Source organism: Saccopteryx leptura, chromosome 12 (genome assembly GCF_036850995.1).
Source record: "Saccopteryx leptura isolate mSacLep1 chromosome 12, mSacLep1_pri_phased_curated, whole genome shotgun sequence".
Lineage (NCBI taxonomy): Eukaryota > Metazoa > Chordata > Mammalia > Chiroptera > Emballonuridae > Saccopteryx > Saccopteryx leptura.
Window position 1 is genome coordinate 17852115 of NC_089514.1, and position 18670 is coordinate 17870784.

Below are 18670 nucleotides of genomic sequence, written 5' to 3' on the forward strand. Positions count from 1 at the left end.
CCCACGAAGACCTAAAAATAACACAACTGAAAACTGGAGGCAGACAACACCAAGCCTAGCCTCAACCAACTCTACAAATAAAAAATAAAAAAAAAGAAGATGAGAAGACAAAGGAGTGCAATCCAAATGAAACCACAAGAGACACCTTCGAGAGATGAACTGAGTGATATGGAAATAATCAAACTTCCAGATGCGGAGTTCAAAATAATGATTGTAAGGATGCTTAGGGATCTTAGAACAACAATGGAGGGACAGTTTGAAAACCTAAATAAAGAAATAGCAAGTATAAAAAAGAATCAGTTGGAGACGACAAATACAATATCAGAAATAAAGACCACAATGGAAGGAATTAAAAACAGGATAGATAGAGCAGAGGATCGAATCAGCGAGTTAGAAGACAACTGGAATGAAGGCATGAAAGCAGAGAAGAAAAGAGAAAAAAGACTCAAAAAGTCAGAGGAAACTCTTAGAGAGCTCTGTGACAACATGAAGAGAAATAACATCCGCATCATAGGGGTTCCTGAAGAAGAAGAAAAAGAACAAGGGATAGAGACTTTGTTCAATCATATCATAGCTGAAAACTTCCCTAAATTAATGCAAGAGAAACTCTCACAAATCCAAGAAGCACAGAGGACTCCATTAAAGAGAAACCCAAAGAAACCTACACCAAGACACATCATAATTAAAATACCAAAGCTAAGCAATAAAGAGAAAATATTAAAAGCTGCAAGAGAAAAAAAAGTTATCACCTACAAAGGAGCCCCCATAAGGATGACATCTGACTTCTCAACAGAAACACTTGAGGCCAGAAGGGAATGGCAAGAAATATTCAAAATAATGCAGAACAAGAACCTACAACCAAGACTACTTTATCCAGCAAGGCTATCGTTTAAAATTGAAGGAGAAATAAAAAGCTTCCCAGACAAAAAACAACTCAAGGAATTCATTACAACCAAACCAATGCTGCAGGAAATGTTAAGGGGCCTGGTGTAAACAGATAAAGTGGGAAAAGAATACAGAAAAAAAAAAGAAAAGGAATACACCTTTAAAGAAGAAAATGGCAATAAACAACTACATATCAATAATAACCTTAAATGTAAATGGATTAAATGATCCAATCAAAAGACATAGGGTAGCTGCGTGGATAAGAAAACAGGACCCATACATATGTTGTCTACAAGAGACACACCTTAGAACAAAAGACACACACAGATTGAAGGTAAAAGGATGGAAAAAAACGTTTCATGCAAACGGAAATGAAAAAAAAGCTGGGGTAGCAATACTTATATCAGACAAATTGGACTTTAAAACAAAGGATATAGTAAGAGATAAAGAAGGCCACTACATAATGATAAAGGGAGTAATCCAACAGGAAGATATAACTATTATAAATATCTATGCACCTAATATAGGAGCACCCAAATATATAAAACAGACTTTGATGGATTTAAAGGGCGAGATCAACAGCAATACTATAATAGTAGGGGATTTCAATACCCCACTAACATCACTAGATAGATCCTCAAGAAAGAAAATTAACAAAGAAACAGCAGACTTATTGGAAACACTAGATCAACTCGATTTAATAGATATCTTCAGAACCTTTCACCCTAAAGCAGCAGAATATACATTCTTTTCAAGTGCTCATGGTACATTCTCTAGGATAGACCACATGTTAGGGCACAAAAGGGCTCTCAACAAATTTAAGAAGACTGAAATCATATCAAGCACTTTCTCCGATCACAACGGCATAAAACTAGAAATGAATCACAGCAGAAAAGCTCAAAAATTCTCAAACACATGGAAACTAAATAGCAGGGTGTTAAATAATGAATGGATTAAGAATGAGATCAAAGAAGAAATAAAGAAATTCCTAGAAACGAATGACAATGAGCATACAACAACTCAAAATTTATGGGACACAGCGAAAGCAGTGCTGAGAGGGAAGTTCATAGCACTACAGGCACACTTTCAGAAGCTAGAAAAAGCTCAAATAAACAACTTAACCCTGCATCTAAAAGAATTAGAAAAAGAACAGCAAGTAAAGCCCAAATGTAGTAGAAGGAAGGAAATAATAAAGATCAGAGCAGAAATAAATGACATAGAGACTAAAGAAACAATACAGAGGATCAATGAAACTAGGAGCTGGTTCTTTGAAAAGGTAAACAAGATTGATGAACCTTTAAGTAGACTCACCAAGAAAAAGAGAGAGAGGACTCAAATAAATAAAATTAGAAATGAGAGAGGAGAAATAACAACTGACACAACAGAAATACAAAATATTGTAAGAAAATACTATGAAGAACTGTATGCCAAAAAACTAGACAACCTAGATGAAATGGACAAATTCCTTGAAACATACAATCTTCCAAAAATCAATCTGGAAGAATCAGAAAACTTAAACAGACCGATTACACCAAAGGAGATCGAAACAGTTATCAAAAAACTCCCAACAAAGAAAAGTCCAGGGCCCGATGGCTTCACAACGGAATTCTACCAAATAGTCAAAGAAGAACTAACTCCTATCCTCCTCAAACTATTTCAAAAAATTCAAGAGGAAGGAAGACTTCCAAACTCCTTTTATGAGGCGAGCATAATTCTGATTCCAAAACCAGGCAAAGACAACACAAAGAAAGAAAATTATAGGCCAATATCTCTGATGAATATAGATGCTAAAATCCTCAACAAAATATTAGCAAACCGGATCCAACAATATATGGAAAAAATCATACACCATGATCAAGTGGGATTTATTCTGGGGAGGCAAGGCTGGTACAATATTCGTAAATCAATCAATGTGATTCATCACATAAACAAAAAGAAGGAGAAAAACCATATGATAATTTCAATAGATGCAGAAAAAGCATTTGATAAAATCCAGCACCCATTCATGATCAAAACTCTCAGCAAAGTGGGAATACAGGGAACATACCTCAACATGATAAAAGCCATCTATGAGAAACCCACAGCCAACATCATACTCAATGGGAAAAAATTAAAAGCAATACCCTTAAGATCAGGAACAAGGCAGGGGTGCCCCCTTTCACCACTCTTATTTAACATAGTCCTGGAAGTCCTAGCCACAGCAATCAGACAAGAAGAAGAAATAAAAGGCATTCAAGTTGGAAAAGAAGAAGTAAAACTATCATTATTTGCAGATGATATGATACTGTATATAGAAAACCCTAAAGTCTCAGTCAAAAAACTACTGGACCTGATAAATAAATTCAGCAAAGTGGCAGGATACAAAATCAATACTCAGAAATCAGAAGCATTTTTATACACCAACAATGAACAGTCAGAAAGAGAAATTAAGGAAACAATCCCCTTCACAATTACAACCAAAAAAATAAAGTACCTAGGAGTAAACTTAACTAAGGAGACTAAAGACTTGTACTCGGAAAATTACAAAACATTGATAAAAGAAATCAAGGAAGATACAAACAAGTGGAAGCATATACCGTGCTCATGGTTAGGAAGAATAAACATCATTAAAATGTCTATATTACCCAAAGCAATTTATAAATTCAATGCAATACCAATTAAAATACCAATGACATACTTCAAAGATATAGAACACATATTCCAAAAATTTATATGGAACCAAAAAAGGACACGAATAGCCTCAGCAATCTTAAAAAAGAAGAATAAAGTGGGAGGTATCACACTTCCTGATATCAAGTTATACTACAAGGCCGTTGTACTCAAAACAGCCTGGTACTGGCATAAGAACAGACATATAGATCAATGGAACAGAACAGAGAACCCAGAAATAAACCCACAGTTCTATGGACAACTGATATTTGACAAAGGAGGTAAGGAAATACAATGGAGTAAAGACAGCCTCTTTAACAAATGGTGTTGGGAAAATTGGACAGCTACCTGCAAAAAAATGAAACTAGATCACCAGCTTACACCACTCACAAAAGTAAACTCAAAATGGATAAAAGACTTGAATGTAGGCCGTGAAACCATAAGCATCTTAGAAGAAAACCTAGGCAGTAAGCTCTCGGACATCTCTCGGAGCAATATATTTGCTGATTTATCTCCACGGGGAAGTGAAATAAAAGACAGGATAAACAAATGGGACTATATCAAACTAAAAAGCTTTTGCACAGCTAAAGACAACAAGAACAGAATAAAAAGACAAACTACACAATGGGAGAACATATTTGACAATACGTCTGATAAGGGGTTAATAACCAAAATTTATAAAGAACTTGTAAAACTCAACACCAGGAAGACAAACAACCCAATCCAAAAATGGGCAAAAGAGATGAATAGACACTTCTCCAAAGAGGACATACAGATGGCCAATAGGCATATGAAAAAATGCTCAACATCACTAATCATTAGAGAAATGCAAATTAAAACCACAATGAGATATCACCTTACACCAGTCAGAATGGCGCTTATCAACAAAACAACACAGAATAAGTGCTGGCGAGGATGTGGAGAAAAGGGAACCCTCCTGCACTGCTGGTGGGAATGCAGACTGGTGCAGCCACTGTGGAAAACAGTATGGAGATTCCTCAAAAAACTGAAAATCGAACTGCCTTTTGACCCAGCTATCCCACTTTTAGGAATATACCCCAAGGACACCATAGAACGGCTCGAAAAGGAGAAATGCACCCGCATGTTTGTGGCAGCATTGTTCACAATAGCGAAGATCTGGAAACAGCCCAAGTGTCCGTCAGAGGACGAGTGGATTAAAAAACTTTGGTACATATATACTATGGAATACTACTCAGCCATAAGAAATGATGACATCGGATCATTTACAATAACATGGATGGACCTTGATAACATTATACGGAGTGAAATAAGTAAATCAGAAAAAAAACTGAGATGAACCCATACATAGAAGGGACATAAAAATGAGACTCAGAGACATGAACAAGAATGTGATGGCAACAGGGGCGGGGGGTTGGGGGAGGGGGGATGGGGTGAAGAAGGAGAGAGGGGTTAGGGGAGGGGAGGGGCACAAAGAAAACCAGATAGAAGGTGACAGAAGACAATTTAACTTTGCGGGAGGGGTATACAGCACAATCAAATGTCAAAATAATCTAGAGATATTTTCTCTCAACATATGTACCCTGATTTATCAATGTCACTGCATTAAATTTAATAAAAAAAAAAAAAAAGAAAAAGAACAGAGCTGGGACCACAACAAGCTTCTAGAACATTTTTTAAGACTTTAAGGAAGACTTGTCTTAAGTTTTGTGCTACACATAAACTCTATGAGTAGCCGAGTTCAGTCTGAGACTTCCTTTCCTTGAAGCACACCTTGAGTTGGGAAATTTGGGGAGAAGAGCCCCTTCAACCTGAATAGGTGTCATCTACCTTTAAGCATTGAAGGCCTCTGAAATAGACTCCCCCCCCAAAAAGTTCCTGGCAATTGCATATGGACCAAATTGGCTTAAGTTACTTCCCATCGGAAAGAAAAGTTGGTTGAGAAAATAAAGTTAAAAATGTCTCAGGCAGCTGTGGTCTAAAAGTACATTTTCACAGATAAAAAGCAAACCCTGAAATCACCATCGACGTATTGCCTACAGCTCTAACATTTGGATGTCAGAAACTTGCTTCTGGAATCCATACCATAGAATTTTCTACTCCTTTTTTTCCCCCTACACAGGTGTTATGACTCATTTGCAATTACCCACTTTTCATTGGGCTTTGTAATACATTTCAATTTCTTTTACATAAGATCGTAAGTACATATTTGCTTGTACATCACTAACAAGACTCAGTCCATTTCCTCTCATAATGGAAATCTGAATTGCTATTGTCACTCTGTATTTTTTCCAGTTGATATAGTTTATTCTCAGATAGATGTAACTTTCCCACACAGATACTTCAGAAGCTTCTATCTATAACTTATGCTTGCATTTACCCTCAGAAGTCTCCGTCTTTTATAAGAATGATAAGACCTGAACCTTACCTAGAGAATCCTCATAGGGGTAGAGATTTAACATAGAAAATACCCCCTCGTTACATTCCTTATAGCTTCCTGTATCATCCCCCATCTATTAACTTTTGAATTTCAATTGTTTTTATTATATCCAACAGCATCTTCAATAGATAGACTTACAATAAGTTTTAATATTTTCCTTTTAGGTAACACACAATGAAATTATTCCTATGACTTTGTATACTTGTGAATCCAGCCAGGATAGATTTTTTTCAAGAGAAAATATTTTGCATTGGGGGTTTCATGTCTTTTATTTTCTTAAAACAAAACTCTACAATATATAAAGAAATTGTATGTGGAATCCCAATAAGTAGTAAAGAGTAAATTCACACCTGCGGAGTAAAGATGGGGAGTTACAGCCCCCTCTCTATGTCCTGCACTGTATATATGGACTACATTCCCGCATCTCAGCCGTCCTGCTGGTCTTCAGGGTCTGTATTGCCCACAGACTACTTTTCAGGCCAGTCAGCAGCCCCGTAATCTTGTGTCTGTGTGATTTTTTTTTTTTTTTGTATTTTTCTGAAGTTGGAAACTGGGAGGCAGTCAGACAGACTCCCGCATGCGCCCGACTGGAATCCACCCGGCATGCCCACCAGGGGCAGATGCTCTGCCCATCTGGGGCGTCACTCTGTTGCAACCAGAGCCATTCTAGCGCCTGAGGCAGAGGCCACAGAGCCATCCTCAGCGCCCAGGCCAACTTTGCTCCAATGGAGCTTTGGCTGCGGGAGGGGAAGAGAGAGAGAGAGAGGGGAAGGAGAGGGGGAGGGGTGGAGAAGCAGATGGGTGCCTCTCCTGTGTGCCCTGGTCGGGAATCGAACCCAGGACTCCTGCACGCCAGGCTGATGCTCTACCACTGAGCCAACCGACCAGGGCCTGTGGGATTTCTTTTTAACAGAAAATCAGATGCCTGACCAAATTGGACCCTCGGTGGCAACTCCGTACATATGTGCAGTTGGAATAACAAGATCCAATTCTGTCCTTGCCAATCCCCATCCAAATGTAAGCAAAATGTAAAGAACACGAATGTGCTTTTCAAAATGCAAATTCAGTATGAAGGGATGCCCTTTCTTCTGGGATTAAGCCCTTCATTTCTGGTGTTAAAATTCTCTTTTATCATATAAAGTAAGAGAGAGGACTTCTATTCATCCTTTAAGATACTTCCTTATCATTTTTCTCCCTCTAAAAACTTTATTGTCCTGTCTTCTGTTATCTTATATACCACATATGCTTAGTTGTAATTTTATACTTGTTTGTGCAATTTGGGGATTGATGTTTATTTTCCCAACGATGAGGTGGGCACCAGGTAAGTGCCAACTTTTGCTTACTATAATACTCCCAGCACCCAGCACAGCACGGGCACTCAATATTTGTTGAATGCTGAATGGATAGATGAATAAATTAACAGCAGCTTTAAAAATATCCTTCAGCAAAAAATAAAATATTTATATCTACATTCTAATTTTTTTAAGGTTTTGCTGTTTTATGAAATTTCAAAGACAGTGAACCTCAGGTACAGAATACAAGGTCACACCTTTTCTCTCTCTTGAAAGTTCTTTTCATTCTGTTTATGTCAATAATATCTGAAAATGGGAGGGCACGAGCTAGGGCATGGTATTCAGAGAGATGTGATCTTGACAACCAAATGTTGGAGGAGATTAATTATTATAAAGATGTTAATTTTTCCCACATTAACAAATTTTAGGCAATTCTAGTAATTCCCAACAGGATCAGTTGAGCTTGACAAAGTGATTCTGAAGTTTATAGGGGACTAAGAAAAGGAAAGAAGTATCAAAGCACAATTGGAAAAAGAGAAAAGTGAGCCCTCTTAGGGAATAAATCATAAGTTATAATAAATAAAAGTGTAGGTGAATGAATGGAAATATTCAATATTATAAATGTATCTACACCATCTACAAATTAGTCTATACACCCCCATTGGATTATTTTTTTTTTTACTATTAAGCTGATTTCACAGTTCATCTGGAAGAGTAAAGGTACAAATACCTAAATAAATGTAGAAAAGAAATACTACAGAACTATAGCAATCAAATCAGTGTAATGTATCAATGGAACATAACAGAGCCCAGAAATAAACCCATGTTTATATGGTTAATCTATGACAAGGAGCCAAGAATATATATTGGGGTAAAGATGGTATTTTCAATAAATGGTGCTGGGAAAATTGGAAAGACATATGCCAAAGAATAAAACTGGACCACTTTCTTACACCATATATAAGAATAAACTCAAAATAGATCAAAGACTCCTGTGTAACTCTTGAAACCATAAAACTTCTGCCAAAATGGCTATCATCAATAAACCAACAAATAACAAGTGTTGGTGAGGATGTGGAGAAAAGGGATACTTGTGTTTTGTTCATGGAATTGTAAGTTGGAGCAGCCACTATGGAAAACAGTATGGAGGGTCCTTAAAAAGTTAAAAATATAACTACCATGTGACTCTGGGTATTTATCCAAAGAAATCCAAAACCCTAATTCAAAAAGATATGTATCCCTATGTTCACTGCAGTGTTATTTACAGTACACAAGATATGAAAGCAACCCAACCATCCATCAGTTAGACAAATGGATAAAGAAGATGTGGGTGGTAATATATACAATGGAATACTACTCAGCCATAAAAAAAGAATGAAATATTGCCATTTGCAACAACATGGATGGATCTAAAAGGTATTATAAGGGGATTATGCTAAGTGAAATAAGTCAGAGAAAGACAAATACCATATGATTTCACTTATCTGTGGAACCTGAAAAACAAATGAACCAAACAGAAACAAACACACAGGGAGAACGAACTGATGGCTGCCAGATGGAGGGGGCTGGGGAGGACGAATGAAAAAGGTGAAAGGATTAAAATGTACAAATTCAGTGACAAAAAGGGCATGGAATGTGGAATCTAAAGAATACTATAAATGAACAAACAAAACCGACTCACAGATACATGGAACAGACTGATGGTGCCAGAGGGGCGGAGAGGTGAGGGTCTGGGTGGAAACGCGAAGGGGGTGGAAGTACAGACCGGTGTTCACAGAATAGTCACAGGGATGTGAAGTACAGTCGATAATATTGTGATAACTACGTGTGGTGCCAAGTGGTACTGGAAATATCAGGGTGAGCACTCTGTGGAGGACAATATCGTCTAACCACTACGCTGCACACCTGAAACGAATACAAAATAACAGCTAGTGTCAACGCTAATCGAAAACAATTGTCTTAATTTATAAAAAAGGAAAAAAGGGCAGAAAAACACTCCCAGGGGTCTTCCCCAAACAAAACAAACAACAACAGTCACAGGGATGTAAAGTACAGCACAGGAAATATAGCCAATAACACCTTAATAACTACATATGATGTCAGATGAGTACTCATCATGGTGATCAATTTGTGAGGTATATAAATGTTTAATCACTCTGTTGTACACTGAAATGAATATAATACAGTGGTACCTTGAGATACAAACAGACCAACATACAAATTTTTTTAAGATACAAGCTGCAACTCGGTCCATATTTTTGTTCAAGATCCGAGAGAAATTCCGAGATACGAGTCGTGATTCGGGAAGCTGCCGCTAGTTAGCGCGTTGGCGCACGGGGTCCAGTATCAGCAGTTTGATATACGAGTTGACTAACTTATGAGCTTGGTTACAGAACGAATTAAATTCGTATCTCAAGGTACCACTGTACAGCAAATATAATTACAAAATTAAAATAAAAATTTAAATGGAGAAAGGGAAAAGGATATTGTTCTATTAAATTCCAGAATATACAGTAAAGCTACAATCAACAAAGCAGTGTAGTATTCATTCAAGTCTAGATAGGCAGATTTATGGGACATAATAGAGAGTACAAAAATACAATGCCACATATTTAGGCATTCAATATATGAGGTAGGTAGCATTTCAAATTAGTAGTAAAAGAAAAGACTATATAGTAAATGGTATTGAAACAATTTGGGTGGGGGTAGTAGAAAAGCCACCATATACTGCATACAACAGTTTATAATATTAAAAATATTATAATTAAAAGAAATTTCAAGATAATATTTTTATAACCATGGAGCATGGAAATGCCTACTAAAAAAGCCTTAACACACCAAAGCCATAGAGGATAAATCAGATAAATTTTTGTACATATAAATACAAAACAGAGGTCATTGTAAACAAAGTTGGCAGAATTATAGTGAACTGGCAACACGTAAAAGAGACAAGGACGTTATGAACATATAAATATTATTCAGATACATAAAGAGTTCTTATACATCAATAAAACATAATAACAAACCAAGATGAGTTATGGCAAAGGATATAATGGATAAAGATTTTTCACCGATAGTTATTTAGAATAAAGAACATTTGAGTTCAATGGTTCATTTTATACAACAAATTCTTGGAATCATTTGATATACAGTGTGTCCATAAAGTCATGGTGCACTTTTGACCGGTCACAGGAAAGCAACAAAAGACGATAGAAATGTGAAATCTGCACCAAATAAAAGGAAAACCCTCCCAGTTCCTGTAGGATGATGTGGCAGCATGTGCGCCAGCGCAGAAGATGATGTAACACCGTGTATACAGCGGAACAGCCCACGGCCATGCCAGTCGAGATGTGGACGGTACAGAGGAAAGTTCAGGGTGTTCTGTGGCTCGCTAAATTAGACTCCATGACCAAAGCGCAACGTGAATATCGGCGCGTTTTCTAACGAAGCGCCACCACATAGGAATAACATTACTCGGTGGGATAAGCAGTTGAAGGAAACCGGCAGTTTGGTGGAGAAACCCCCTTCTGGTAAGCCATCAGTCAGTGACGAGTCTGTAGAGGCTATACGGGATAGCTACCTAAGGAGCCCTAAAATCTGTGCGTGAGCCCACATCAAACTGCACTGAATAGGTATGAAACTGGGAGAGTTTTCCTTTTATTTGGTGCAGATTTCACATTTCTATCATCTTTTGTTGCTTTCCTGTGACCGGTTAAAAGTGCACCATGACTTTACGGACACACTGTATATAATTTTTTTTTGTAGAAAACTGAAAGGAAATATACCAACATGTTTACAGTAGTTGTCTCTAGGTAATATAGCTAAACATAGTTTTTATTTTCTTCATATGGTCCTGAATTTTTAAATTCTTTACAATGTACATATATTTCTTACATGATCAGAAATAGATCTCTTAGATGGAGAGACAGATAGACAGATATATAACAAGACAGACATATCTAAAATCTCAGGAAAGAATCAGGAGCTACTACATATAATGAGTGTCCTTTTCCCTATGGCGTCAGATGGCCAGGTAGGAAGACAAGAAAGAAAAGTTCTGGGGTGAACTAAAGTCAGCAGGAAAGAAGCTGCAAGTACAAGTTGCAAGATAAGAAAGATAAGAATTACGTGCCTGACCAGTGGATAGAATGTCAGACTGGGATGTGGAGGACGCAGGTTTTAAACTTCAAGCAGAGGCTCATCTGGTTTGAGCAAGGCTCACCAGCTTGGACCCAAGGTCGCTGGCTCGAGCAAGGGGTCACTCAGTCTGCTGTAGTCCCATGGTCAAGGCACATATGAGAAAGCAATCAATGAACAACTAAGAAGTCGCAACAAAAAATTGATGCTTCTCATCTCTCTCCCTTCCTGTCTGTCTGTCCCTATCTGTCCCTCTCTCTGTCTCTGTCTCTGTCACATACACATACAAAAAAAGATAAGAATTATGGAAGAAGAGACATGTACAAATGTGAAAGAGAAGGCACTTGGCATTTATTCATTGGTTGATTTCAGGCAATCCAAGGACACACATCTGATCACCATTAATGGGAATTGCCCTGTGAGATTTCACAGGTCATGTTTTGCATGTCAACAGGTTCTCACTGCCCCTGTCTTCCAAATGGGAACTGGCTTTGCCTGGTAAGCATGGGTAATGGGGTGGCAACTTCACATCATTGAGCTTGACCTGCCAGATGTGCTCACCAAGCCTTATTACACATTTAGCTTCCCATGCTGCCCAGTTAGGAACATACGCAAAGGAAATATCAGCTCACCCGAAACTGAGTCTTTAGTATGCGCTGGTGAATATCACGATATATGAAACTAACAGTACAAATCCAGAATTGTCAAAAAATAAGTCCAAGGATTGGGTAATACATAAGGATTAAAGAGAAAGAAGGTATCATTTTCTAGCCAAAAGGCAACCTATTTTTATGCCATGTTATTTCTCTCTCAGGATAAGTTGCTGACCACTACACTAACCTTTCTCATGATAAAACAAACTGCGTGATGAAGCCAAGGGTCAGGAGTACTTGGGGGAGATATCCCATTCCTTCTTAGCATTAAACAAGTACAGCAAAACAAAACAAAAAGTCCTCCTACTCATTTTAGTAGGAAAGGGGTAGACGATGACAATGGGGGGGGGGGTGACCCATATCTAACTCCAGAATAAATTCTAGCTTGTGCTGAGATAAAGTCTAATAAATGAGACTAGGAAGAAGACAAGACACAAACAGAGATGAACAGAAAACTGATCTCAATTCTGGTAAGCTGCCTCAACACAGATAAAAGGAAACACAGCCAGGAAAAGACTGATGGGATTTAACTCCATAAAAATGTAAAACTTCTGTACATTCATAGATGCTGAAAAGGAATTTAATAGGTAGAGACTTCCTTAACAAGATAGATGTCCTGAAGCAAAACAAGACAGAATAGTAAAACATTAGCAACATCTTCAATAATGTAAAAAAATCCAAATTCTCACTATTGCCATTAATTATTTAACATTCTCCTATGGATTTAACAATGCAGTGAAAGATAAGAGCAGGTAAATAGATTATTAGGAAAGACAAAAATACTACCTGCAGGCTATATGCTATCAACCAATGTACAGAAACTGTCAGAGAGGCAGTGAGGGAGCTAGTTATAAATAAAAATCAATACCTCTCCTATACACAAACAATCCACCATCATAAAACCTTATGAAAGAAATATTCCTTCTACTAAAGCAAGAAAAGGCTTTACAGCATAAACATTAAATTCTTCCTAATATAAAATTAACATTCAGCATAATTCCAAACAAAATTAAAATGCAATGTGTTTAGAATTTGACAAAATGAAAAAGAATTTGACAAAATGATTCTGATGTTTATCCAGATATATAAATATGTGAGAACAACAAAGAAAAGCTAGACGAGAAAGAAAGAACAATTAGATATTAGATCTAAAAATGTATAACAAAACTTTAATAATTTACGTAATGCCAGGCTGGGATCAGTAGTAGAGAGACGTATCAAGAAAAGAGAATAGAGGACCTAGAGATAGACCCAAATAATATGGTTATTTGGCATGTAATAAATAATAATGGTACTTTACATCAGGAAAAAAATGCATGGTGGTGAAATAAAAAGATATCTTTTTGGGAAAAAATAACCTGAAACTTCGGGCTCACTCTTTACCACATATGCACTTCTCCAGACTCACTGGTAGGTGAAGGTGGCATGTGACACTCGTGTGGCTTGTAAGACATCAGTTTAGGGGTTCAGAGGGGAGCTCTGGTTTCCTGATACAGAAAACCTCAAGTCCTCTCCCTGCCTGGAGTGCAGAGCCCACTGAACTCCCTGAGAGGCAGGGCGCACCTGGATGAGTGCTGGCAGCAGAGAGGAGAGAGCCTGGGGTCTGGGCGGGGACAGCGGAGCTAGTGTGGACGCAATGAGGCGGGCCACATTCAAGGAACTGTTCCTAGATATTCTCTGTTATCCAATTGAGCTCCACCTGCTTCTAGTGAAGAGTTTTATAATCTTTTTCTTTTCTTTTTTTACAGGGACAGAGAGAGAGTCAGAGAGAGGGATAGATAGGGACAGACAGACAGGAACAGAGAGAGGTGAGAAGCATCAATCATCAGTTTGTTGTTGCAACACCTTAGTTGTTCATTGATTGCTTTCTCATATGTGCCTTGACCGTGGGCCTTCAGCAGACCGAGTAACCCCTTGCTCGAGCCAGAGACCTTGGGTCCAAGCTGGTGAGCTTTCTACTCAAGCCAGATGAACCCGCACTCAAGCTGGCGACCTCGGGGTCTCGACCCTGAGTCCTTCCGCATCCCAGTCTGATGCTCTATCCACTGTGCCACCGCCTGGTCAGGCAAGAGTTTTATAATCTTGAAGAGAAAACACTATCCTAAACTTACAAGACACCTCCCATATCCATGAACCAAAATGCTGATTAATCTAACCTAAAAACTTATTAAAATGTAAAGTTATAAGCAAATAAACAGGTACCATGCATACACTTAAAAGGCAAATGACAGAACAATAACTATGAGACATGTATATAAGACTGACGGATATGCACAGACCTCAGAAACAGAAACAATTCAATGGAAAAGTCGGTCTTTTATGACTTAACCTCAGAAGTTACCCAGCATCCTTCGGCTCTACTGGGCTCTATTCTGTTAGCTGATGCAGTCATAAGCCCACCTGGATTCAAGGAGAGAGACTCCTAGACTCCAACTGTGAGTAAGGAGAGCATCAAAGGACTGGTAGGTGTATTTTAAAACCACTACATGTCATAACTATGGCATTGAGCAATTCTCCTTCTAGGAATTTATTCTACAGAAGCAAGCAAAGTGGTGTGTAAAAGATATATGTAAAGAATTTTACATTTTAACGAGAGTTCTCAAAATTTCAGCATGCCTCAGATGCCCCTGGAGGCCTTATTAAAACAGGTTGCTGGGTTCCACTGAGAGTTTCTGATTCAAGAGGTCTTGGGGGCGGAACAGGGGCTGGAGAATGCCCAGTTTTTAGACGTTTCTAGGTGATGCCAGTTCCGCTGCTCTGAGGAACAGACTTTGACAGCCAGGGTGTATGACAGCCACGGCCATCTCAGATACTATTCCCGCACTTGTTTCTCCATTTCATAAAGAAACTTTGATCTGAATATATCACAATGCAACAGGGAGAAATCCCTGGCCTGTTACAATCCTGAGTCACACTTCTGATAGGGAGCAAACTCTTTGGGCAATTAGATCATAACTTTTGATCTTCCAATCTTAGCCCAGAATTGCTCAGTAAGATTAATGTGGAACTTGACACAGTAGCGTGGAAGAGAACCTTACAATTACTCCCCACCTCCTAGCAGAGGTGCATTCACGGGTAATGTCACTGCCTTTTCCCCTTTTCTGTGTAATCCAGGCTCAGTCACAGCCTTGGAGCCTGTTACTAACTTCAAGGGTGAGCAGTACTAGAAGTAGCAAAGCTTTTCTAGACTACTAACCATTTGTGTACTAGGAAGCCTGAATTTTCCTTAAATTGGCATCCTGCCATGAGTTTGGAGGCATTTCTTGTTTTCTGGTAATAGCTGATCTTCACTGCTGCCGTTACTGGTTCTATTCTAGTTCTATAAGCTACGCTGCAGCGTAGTGTAGTCTATAGGGAAGAACCTGGCGTTGGCCTTGGGTCAGCTGAGTACCACCACGTAGGTACCTGCCCTGAATGCTGACAGAATTCACTTCCTTAAACCGAGCCTCTCCTGCCGCTCCCGGGATGACTTACAGCCCCCTTCCCTCTCCTCCCAGTGTTCTTCCCCAGCCTGATCCATCCTGTCCTCCCAGTAGGAAGTCTAGGTTCCAGTCACGTGGAGCTCTCTGGGGCGTCTCTCCAAATATGTGTAGCCCACCCCTATCCTTATATAAATTCTGATTCCTCTTCCTCAAAGTTCTTCCCCACCCCATCCCTTCCCCTTGAATTGCAACCCGCACTTGACGTGCAGCTCCTTGCTCCCTGCTCGACAGCTTATCTGTGAGGGGTCTTGCCTCCTGTAATAGTGTCAGCTCCTCAAGGGCAGAGACCACGGCCGGTTCAATAGATCCCCCCAGTCTGCTCTGCACTGTGCTTTGTAGGAGCGCAGCCTCGCGGGAGACTGGAGGGAGGCACAGGCCATGCCAGGGCAGGTGGCCTTTCGCAACGAATGACTGGATGTCCTTACGAAATGAATGTCCGAAAAGCAAACGCGTGATATAAACCCCGAACTAGAACCACATCAGAGTTCCGATGGCAGGTTTGACACGATACACAAGGAAAGCGTTTCTTACTTTGAGCTGTAGTCTCACTCTGGCCAAAAAGAACCGCCAACAATTTTCTCTGGAGTCCACCAGGCCCAGCGCACGAACTTCGTTGCTAATTCCAGATATAATCTTGTCCACGTCTTCGTCGCTGAAGAGATCTGGGATGTCTCCTGCCCCCCCCAAAAAACTGGAATTACTGGAAGACTGTCACAGTGTAAATCGTAGATATGATTTCTTAATGCTTGAAATACTTTACGATACAAAGTTCGACTTAAATGACAAAATAAGACTTTGATATCAGAAATGCCATTTTTCCTTTTTCTTTTTTTTTTTTTTTTTGCATTTATAAGACATATGACACGTGGAGGACACCCACTAAATCCGTACATGTAGGAATGACATTTACTCCAGTGAAGGCCCCGCCAGGCACCTCACACCCATAAGCACACTAAGAAAGCGATACACCGCCAATTAGTTAGGGTTATAGGCTTCTCCCCCAAGACTGCCCTGGCAAACGTCTCGAAGACAAATGATCTCTCTGTAAAGTTCACTGCAACCACAGGTGATTTGTCACTGGGGAAGATCTTTCAAGAAATGTGTTGGTTTCATCACCTGATGCCAGCAAGTCATTAATCAGCACGAGGAAGCTCTCATCTAGAACCTGGGCCTCTGTCAGCAGGAACACAGTGGGCATGTTCTTGGCTCCCGTTCTGATGAACAAATTGGCAAGATCTACCTGTAAGGAGAGGAGGCCATCACTCATGTTTTGTTCAAGTGCCGATGCGGCAGGGGGTGTACGTGTGCGAGCGTGGGGAGGAACTGCCTACCTATAACCTGAGAGCGGCCGGGTCCTGCCCATCTGTTTACGTGTTCTTTCCTCTCCGTGACCCCGTTTAGGGGCAAACAGCATGAACGTCACCTCCATCTCTGGCATTTAAGGATGGGTGTCATGTCTGTGGCTTAATGGAGCATAGGGGTGAGACAGGTGCTGCTGAATGACTCTCTTCTGACAGTGGAAATGAACCTGGTGACGCCTTTGTCAAGCAGCACAGTATTAAGGAAGTTTCTGCTCATTTCGGTATCTCATTGAAAACACTTTTTGTTTGGCTTTTCCATTTTGTTTAGTAATATTGAAAGCATGTGCTTTGGTTATTGGTTTTGTGGGGTTGCTTTGTTTTGTTTTGGGTTTTTTTTTTTTAATTAATTTATTTTTTACAGAGACAGAGAGTGAGTCAGAGAGAGGGATAGACAGGGACAGACAGACAGGAACAGAGAGAGATGAGAAGCATCGATCATCAGTTTTTCATTGTGCGTTGCAACACCTTAGTTGTTCATTGACTGCTTTCTCATATGTGCCTTGACCGCGGGTCTTCAGCAGACCGAGTAACCCCTTGCTGGAGCAAGCGACCTTGGGTTCAAGCTGGTGGACTTTTTGCTCAAACCAGATGAGCCGGCACTCAAGCTGGTGACCTCGGGGTCTTGAACTTGGGTCCTCCGCATCCCAGTCCGACGCTCTATCCACTGCACCACTGCCTGGTCAGGCGGTGGGGAGGGGGTTTGTTTGTTTAAAATTAGTATTGTACTTGCCACAAACTCTAAGTACTATTGTGTAAGTACGGTTGTGGTTAAAAAGCAAAACTTTTTTTTTTTTTTTTCATTTTTCTTAAGCTGGAAACAGGGAGAAACAGTCAGACAGACTCCCGCATGCGCCCGACCGGGATCCACCCGGCACGCCCACCATGGGGCGACGCTCTGCCCACCAGGGGGCGATGCTCTGCCCATCCTGGCCATGTTGCGACCAGAGCCACTCTAGCGCCTGAGGCAGAGGCCACAGAGCCATCCCCAGCGCCCGGGCCATCTTTGCTCCAATGGAGCCTTGGCTGCGGGAGGGGAAGAGAGAGACAGAGAGGAAAGTGCGGCGGAGGGGTGGAGAAGCAAATGGGCACTTCTCCTGTGTGCCCTGGCCGGGAATCGAACCTGGGTCCTCCGCACGCTAGGCCGACGCTCTACCGCTGAGCCAACCGGCCAGGGCTAAAAAGCAAAATTTTTAAAACACATGAGTTTCACCTGACCAGGTGGTAGTGCAGTAGATAGAGTGTCGGACTATGACACAGAGGACCTGGGTTTAAAACCTCGAGGTCTCTAGCTTGAGCATGGGCTCATCAGCTTGAGTGCAGGGTCGCTAAAGCTCAAAGGTTGCTTGTTTGAGCAAGGGGTCACTAGCTAAGCTGAAGCCCCCTCCTCCGCCCCCCCCCCCCCCCCCCCGTCAAGGCACATATGAGAAAGTAATCAATGAATAGCTAGGAAGCCACAATGAAGAACCGATGCTTCTCATCTCTCTCCCTTCCTGTCTGTCCCCATCTGTCCTTCTCTCTGTGTCACGCATACACACACACACACACACACACACACACACCATGAGTTTCCTGAATGTATTTCCATTGCATTTTACTGTCATAACCTTGTCCAAAGTGGAAGGAATCTACTTGCAGTCATAAAGGCAGTAGCTCTTTTTTTTGTCCATCACACAGGAATAGCAATGGTGTTGAATACCAGGTGTGGTGAATGCAAAGGAAGCAAGTGTTTAATGAAGTATTTTCTGAGCCTAGGCCTACAGGCTTAGCCTATAAACATGAAGAGAAATTTACC

The 18670-nt window shown here is 40.2% G+C and overlaps 1 protein-coding gene across 5 annotated transcripts in view; it reads right to left on the reverse strand.

Annotated features, from left to right (window-relative positions):
• Positions 1–18670, reverse strand: part of DNAH11 (dynein axonemal heavy chain 11) — a 302981-nt gene that overhangs the window by 113293 nt on the left and 171018 nt on the right. For all 5 annotated transcript variants that reach the window (XM_066354493.1, XM_066354491.1, XM_066354490.1 and 2 more), the window contains exons 53-54: positions 16634–16757; positions 16049–16191 (exon numbers count right to left, since the gene is read on the reverse strand). In XM_066354493.1, coding sequence (XP_066210590.1) covers positions 16049–16191; positions 16634–16757 — 267 coding nt within the window. The remainder of the gene's footprint in view (positions 1–16048; positions 16192–16633; positions 16758–18670) is intronic.